We start from the raw sequence: 7,643 nt of genomic DNA, 5'->3' as shown, positions 1-7,643 counted from the left end.
CTACTCCTCTTGTGGGGGAGGAGTACAGAAACCGATTTAAAGAGCCCTTTATATTGATATAAAGGGCCTCGTAGTGTGGACGGGTACAGTGTTAAATCGGTTTAACGCTGCTAAAAATCGGTTTAAACGCGTAGTATAGACCAGGCCTTAATTTCAGATTTCCATGCTTAAGGTTTTGGTAGCTACATTGCATCCTCAGCCACTACTAAATGTAGTTTTCCATTTGTTAATAGGACCAAGGAAGACAATATGGGGAAAGAGTATGAAGGACAGAAATGTGAGGGGGATAAGGGAAAAGAACACTATGAAAGAAGAGCCCATAGAATAGCCCACCCTAACAGTTGTAGCCTTCCTACAGAATTAAGTCACCCTATTAAGTCCACGTTAGTTACATCCTATAGGTTTTTTTTAAGAGTAATGTCTGTAGAATCATATTGTATTAAAATTACCAAACTCTCTAGCACTTTACCTTTCCCTATGCCTTATTGTCTTCTCTCTTGTGGGAAAAGGACAGAGGGTGGGGCTTTAGAGACTGCCAAGAAGGGAAAAAATTGCATATTTAGGGCCCAATTCAAGTCACCACTTAACTTGAGGAAGGGTGGTGGAACTGAGGCATGCTGAGGCTAGGGAGATAAGCAACCTGTATGTAGAACTCCTGCTATAAAACAGCGTAAAGTGCCATCTCAGTGTAGAAGCAGCAGAACTGGGTTCTTAGAAAAAGAAAGGCACCACTTTTCCCTTAAGAAAGAGGAAAGTAGGAAGCACAGCAAGATGGGAATAAATAAAGGGGAAAGAACAAATACTAGTTAGAGATGGAAGGAGAAAATGGAATTGTAGTCCATGGACTAGGAGACTGAAGGAAACCACTGAGTTGGGGGTGGGAGGGGGAAATGGAGAAAATAGGTAAGGACAAGCACTTGGGCTAATGCGTTGTATTTACTCCTGTTAGTACTCCTTCTCAATGGCTTTCTCCAGGCAAATATCCAACAGAGCTGTCAATCCAGAAGAGACTAACAAAATGTTTTGTTGAGGACTAGAGTATTACCACTTTGCACTGTTAGTGCTGGGATAACTGTTTCATGCCACAGTGGAAAATCCCCCCACCCCACAAATTTCAAGTCCTGATGCAGAAGTGAAGGGAAACCTTTGAACAACAACTTAATTTCTTTCAAAGGGACTCCAAGGGAAACTAATCAAGGCACAATTAGTACAAGTTTATCAGCAGTTAGCTTGAAAGGAAACAAGCTATTCCTGCAGGCACCAGGAATGCTATGAGTTTAACAGCTAGGTATCCAACTTCCAGATAACAGGAGGTAAAAGGGGCCAGATTGTGCTAATGAACCACAAGAAAACTGCTGGTTTGCTATTTATTAACACTAATAAATGAGCTCATAATACTGATCAGAGTTTACACAGCTCACAAAAAATTTCATGTGACAAATATCATGATACATATTGTAGAAACAGCTGTGGCCATAACAGTAAAGAATGTTTCATTAACTGATTACTAATATACCAGAAAGCAATCAAACTAGTAATTAGTAAGAATTTACAAACATTAAAAAGTGCATAACATTTGAAACCAAAGGAAAAAAGTGACATCCTGTCTTAATTAAAAAAAAAAAAAAAAAAAAAGCTTCTCTTTTTTAACTCTGATTGGTGGTTACGCAGTTGCCACAGTAGTAGTCATCCTTTTCATTCACCTGGATCAGGGAGACATGGGATTGCCTCAAGACTAAGCACTAGTGTAAATCTATGGCCTTTTTGCCCAGGGGAAATTGACCATCATAGTTATTGCAGAACATCTTATTTGATAAGATATTCCAAAGTAATTTACCCAGGTGGACATATTCTGGAATCAGAGTGACTTTATTCCAAAATAATTAAATCTCAGAAAAGCAGAGGAGATATTTTGGAATAAAATTACTTTCATTCCAGAACCGAAAGTCCACAGAGGGGAGTTATTCCAGAATGGTTGTTCTGGAACAGCCAGGCTGGTCAATTTCTCTCAGGTAGACAAGAGCTAGGTTTACCAGGAACCACAGCTTCACCAGCAACACTGGCTTCATTATTTTCAAATCAATGTTTTTCAAACCATCCAGGTTATATATTTGCTCTAAAACAATAATAAAATGATTGGACTTTAATCTTTCTCTGGGACTTTTAAAATAAAATAATAAATCAGAAAAAATAGAAGGAAAAAACAAAATGTAAAGATTCAGCTCGAATCCCTGATCTGCAACTAACTACAGTCAAGTGGCTGACCTGTACCACAGACACACAACATACCCAACTGAGGGAATATTCACATTAGTGAATCACTCTGAAGGCTCATCTAGTAATAAACTGGAGTGCTGATGAGTCAATAGTTTTAGGCATAATCAATTTAGCGGTTGACATTTTAATTTGTCATGTGCACACCACCACATTATGCAAAAAACCAGCCCTTTCAAACAAGTGATAGAAAAATTCACAACAACAGAAATATTCTGCATAAGCATTTGAGACAGGGCAGGGTGGAGCTTATAAGTAGTACAATACAAAACATTGTAAATAACAGAACTTTAAATCACAGATGCGGAGTTCTAAAACTAGTGCTTTCTATATAGTTCTTTTACTAGGTGATCACTTTGGCCAGAGAACTTTAAACTCTGAGGATCACTCAAACCTTTGCCACAAAACACAATTAAATCCTCTGATGCTTCAAAGACCATTTGCTACAAGAATTATCTATTCTGTTCTACTCTCTACAAGCATTCCCATCAAGTGGTTATGAAAAGATCCATCGAATGACAATGTCCCATGATTAGTAACGTTTCAACCATTGCTAATGACAGAAGTAGAGCAAATTCTGTCTGCTGTCACAGCCTGCGCCCTCATTTTTAGCATTACATTGAGCAGGTTCCAGCAGTGAAATGCATCCATTTTCTTTTCCAGCAGCTTGCTCATGGAAACGAATTTGTTCCAGTAAACTCTTGCAGTCTGAAAACATCCAGCAGCTGCTTCTGTCGCTCAAAGTTGGATGTCAGCTTTCTTGTTTCTCTGCTTCCCCCTGCGTCTCCCCAGCTTGTTCAGCGGGGTTTCTTTGTGCATCTCCTTCACCTTCTGCAAGGAATGAACAAAGGAGGGGAATGATTGGGGGAAAAAAACAACCCATTTTCAGACTGATCTATTCTAGATCTGTATTTTGCTCCTGGAATAAAATTTTTATCCTTTGCCAAATTTAAGAATTTTGCAGTGTTACTGTAGCTGTGTTGGTCCCGGGATATTAGGGAGATAAGATAGGTGTGGTAATATCTTTTATTGCACCAACTTCTGTTGATGAGACAAGCTTTCAGAAGTTGTTCCAATAAAAGATACTGCCTCACCCCTATCCTCTCTCAAATCTGAAGTGTCAGAAGATATCTGAGAAATAAAGCCAAAAAGAGAACTACTATGCTGACAAAATAATGGTGCATTTAATTCCAGTATGCTTTAAAGATACCCTACATTGATGAAATATCAAGACTGCATATTTAAAAGACACACCTTGACAAACCTATTTCTGGCTGAACAGTTATCAGCTATCACTGCAAGTACCATTAAGATTACTAAAACTGAAAGATGTTAACAGTTTTCTTTACTATGTTAAATTTGACTATATAAGAAAATCATTGTTTATATTGTGCCTAAATACAGCTGTCTGGTAGGCTACACAATTATGGTAGACAAGTACCATATTAAATAATATAGGTACAATTACTTTTTAAATTCACTGTTTGTAGTACTTTCTCCACGGAGCACACTCCACATATGCCACTACTTCTGCTGTCTCATTATAAGCCACAAATGATTTGCAGACTGGAAAATATGTCTTACAGTGATTGAACTCCTTAAGTCTGTCAATTTAGTTAATTTAAAAGAAGGTTAAGAGTGACTTCATGATAGCCTGTAAGTACCGACAGGAGCAGAACACAGCTGCTAGTAAAGTGCTCTTATAGCAGCTAGATAAGATCCAATGGTTGGAAGTTGAAGCTAGACACCTTCAATTTGGAATAAGAAGGTAATTAACCATTGAAACAATTTACCAAACAAAGTGGTGGATTATTCGTCAGGTGTACTCCAAAGATTGAATGTCTCCTAAAAATAGATGTTTGAATTACAGCATAAATTATAGGGCTTGATGCATGAATTACTGGGTGAAATTCTATGGCCTGAGTCACGCTGAGGTCAGATTAGAGGATTATAAGGCCTTCTGGCCTTAAACATCTAAACATTGTCACAGGGTGCGTCAAGGCTGATTCCCCACTCTGGCACTTGGAAGGTGGGGGCCTGCAAGGATTTTAAAAATTAATGCTTGCCACTCCAGGCTTGTAAAACTCCCAAGGTTACAGTTTTTATCTGACCTGGGACTGGTAAACGCTGCCACCACCCAAATGCAAAATCCCATTGAAATCCAGGAAGGCGCACTTGGGAATTCTCAAGCCCTTTCACCCCCACTCCGGGGAAGAGCTGAGAAAGGAAAACGAAGAAATCAGCTGTTGTCACCAGCTAATTAAAAAGAACATGTGCAAACCTCTTCGGACATCAAAAATCCAATCCTGTTTTTAAAAAGGTTAATTTTATTAAAAACAAAAAAAGAAAATACATCTGGAATTTAGGCTTTTGTTACATTTTAAAAAACCCACTTACAAGAATAACCTTCTTGAGATCCAGCTTAAAGGTTACACCAAAACAAAAGCATTTGGGGTTAGCACAGAGGAGTCCACTAGCCATAAGAAATAAATAAAAATAAACCTAATCACGTCTTTCTAAACATTCCTGATCTACTTCCACATTTGGAGGTTCCAAATAAGTAGTTCCAGGTATTATCTGATGATCTATGATCATACCTGGCTTAAAGCTTCTCATAGCATAGCTACTCCCTGTTCCCCTCTTTTCTGGAGAACAACATTACACAAAGGGTAAGCATAGGAGGTTCCTATTTGGATGCATTCACTAACACAGATGCTTATTCTATTCATTACGGGCTGACCTGTAGATAAAACTTTTTAAAAAAAAAAATATATTTTGTTGCCATCCTTTTTCTCTGAACACTTGTCAATATCGGCATTGCACCAACTCCTCAGATCCTGCAGTCCCCTCTTCCCCAACCCACCATTATCAATGACCCAACAATTAAAAGGAATTCTATTGGCATATGGACACCTCCTACTTGAAGATAAAGTCTCCTTTTCCCAGCTGAAAGCACTGAACTCTTTCCTCACCTCAAAGCCTCCCATGTTTGCTATCTTTTTGAACACTCTAGTATATATTGACAAAAGTGGCTGTAAAATCCGATTTTCAGTACCCTCTCTGGCTCATCCCACTCCACACACAGTGAACAGTTCTGGAGCTTTAACATTTCTCTTGTCCTGCAGGGAGAACTGTGGTGAGTAACAACTTCCTGCACATGCTTCCAGCGCACAGGTGCAATGTTAAGGCTCCAGGAACGAATTTTCCTTTAAGGATTCTTCTCAACTCATTCCACCACTGACCAATCTACAACACCAGTTGTCTTGCATTTGCTGCCACTGATGTTTGCTCTTTGAGACTCATTGAGTGAGATATGGTATTACATCCAAAAATCATGATTGGCTTAAAAAATAAGATGTTAGGTTCTTTTGATTTACTTTCTGTTTTCTGAGATTCCAAGGTGCTCTTGGGCCATGTTTTCAAGCCTTTTCCCTGAAACCATGAGGACTAGAATCTTATTGGGGGGGGGGGGGGAGGGCCAGCAGAAACAGATTCTCATCCAATGTTTTGATTCCAGCAGGTGGGTTTTAAGAAATGAAATATCACAAGGCTTGCAGTAAAATTGTGAGAGTTGGAAACAGCAGAAATACTTTAAATATTGCTGTTAATGACCTCTCTGATCAATCTCTAATTTATTTTCCCTTCCAGATATTCTTGGCCTTTTATGGTCCATCAGCTCTCCCAGAAGTCACATCACTGACTTAATCCTATCAAAATTTATCTCCTCTACTCATTTTTACTGATTCAGACTTTAGCTATCATTCCAATTCTGTATTGCTCTGCCTAAATCAACAGTCCTGCTTTACTCTGAGATGCCTGAACACTGTTTTCACTACTCTCTATGATGCAACTGTATATACTGCACCTGTAACTTTTTTTTTCCCTCTTGAGCAATTTGTATCCATCTAATCTCATAAGCCAACATCCTTCACTGTACTTTTTAACCTTGGTACACAGGTCACTTTAGTTAAGTCAGGTGCTGGGCTAGTCTGTGAAGCATTTGTTTATTTCAGAATTCAGCAAATTGGGTTTCATGGTCTATTTTGACAAGGTGAAAGCTCAGCTCAGAGCTAACAACTTCTCTATGAGCACAAAACCCTGCTCTCTATTGTCAGGCATTACTGAGGGCACAGATGTCTCAAGTTTCCTGTTGTGGATTCCCTACTTATCCAACCTGAAAAGCAATTCTCCCATATGACTAAAAGTCACATTGCTGCAAAAAAATACTATGTATTTATTTTAAATACACTATTAATTAAATGTGCCCACTTTGTAGTTATTAGGAAGTTGCTCATTACAGCTAATTGATTTTGACTAGAGAGTACTGGAGTACTTGTTTTGAAGGAATAACCTTATACTTAATTACTTGTACTTTTGCAAACAAATATGAAGTAGAAGATGAGTCAAATTTTGGACCTACCAACTTAGTTGAGTTTGTCACTATAGTGGTGCAATTAACCTAATAAAAGAGCACTTTTCAGTATAAATAGTCTGACACCTTTTCGGCAGCACATACATTGGCAAAAGCAGTCTGTTCCTCAGCACCAGGTGTCTACATCAGAAAGCTGCCAAAACTGAAAAGCAGCACCAGGTATTAGACAGGCCTGGAGAGCGATCTACTCTCTTACTCTGACACAGGTTTGGTGGGGCATCCTTTTCTGCTGTTGGTGTAACACTGCTAGAGACACTGCAGAAGACCTCAGTTTCTGAGGCTTTTGATTTGGCACCTTTAAAAGAACTACATTCACTATGCAAAGTCAGCTGGGGGGGGTTAAGGGGGGAGGAGAACATTTCAAAAAATCCAGACCATTCCCAATCCGGAAGGTTAACAATATATCCAACTATGTAGTTTAAGAGGGAGGTAGGATGGTATTTCCATGTATCTTGATGACCTTAAGATTTTATGGGCTGCTCTGAAAACTTGTCTGAAATTATTAGCATTTATGTAAGCTGCAAGAGAGGTCTCAAACAAACTAAATATAATCTTGAAACATGTATCAAATTTAGGCTAAATCATTATTTAACCATTCCCAGGATTTATGAAGATTCAGGATCTTAAGTCTTCTCATCATGGCAAAGCCTACTGCATCTATGTGATAAATATGCTAACACAAATCAAATTCCTTTGAATGATCACAAGAGAAAGTCACTCTTGCTAGTAATTGCTCGTTCATCATTGAGATACTGAATGTAGTCAAAACACTGAAGTCTGACTCTGTAATTGCAGTTTTGTAAAATGTAAATTTATGGTAGGAAAAAAGTTTAAAAAGGGATATGTTGAATCTTATCTGTAGGAATTTTGAGTATACAGCCCCAGAAGGCTGTAAATAGTGATCGCATTGGAGGTGGATCAACTAAGGATACAAGTT

General features: G+C 38.5%; 1 protein-coding gene across 1 annotated transcript in view; it reads right to left on the bottom strand.

Annotated features, from left to right (window-relative positions):
- Positions 1-1,353: 1,353 nt before the first annotated feature.
- PKIA (cAMP-dependent protein kinase inhibitor alpha) overlaps positions 1,354-7,643 on the bottom strand; it is a 61,765-nt gene continuing 55,475 nt past the window's right edge. The window contains exon 3 of the mRNA XM_050941494.1: positions 1,354-3,105. Coding sequence (XP_050797451.1) covers positions 3,026-3,105 — 80 coding nt within the window. The 3' untranslated portion in view covers positions 1,354-3,025. The remainder of the gene's footprint in view (positions 3,106-7,643) is intronic.

Source organism: Gopherus flavomarginatus, chromosome 2 (genome assembly GCF_025201925.1).
Source record: "Gopherus flavomarginatus isolate rGopFla2 chromosome 2, rGopFla2.mat.asm, whole genome shotgun sequence".
In the NCBI taxonomy this organism is placed as follows: domain Eukaryota; kingdom Metazoa; phylum Chordata; order Testudines; family Testudinidae; genus Gopherus; species Gopherus flavomarginatus.
The sequence above is the reverse complement of the archived record's forward strand: the minus strand, read 5'-3'. Positions and strand labels throughout refer to the sequence as shown.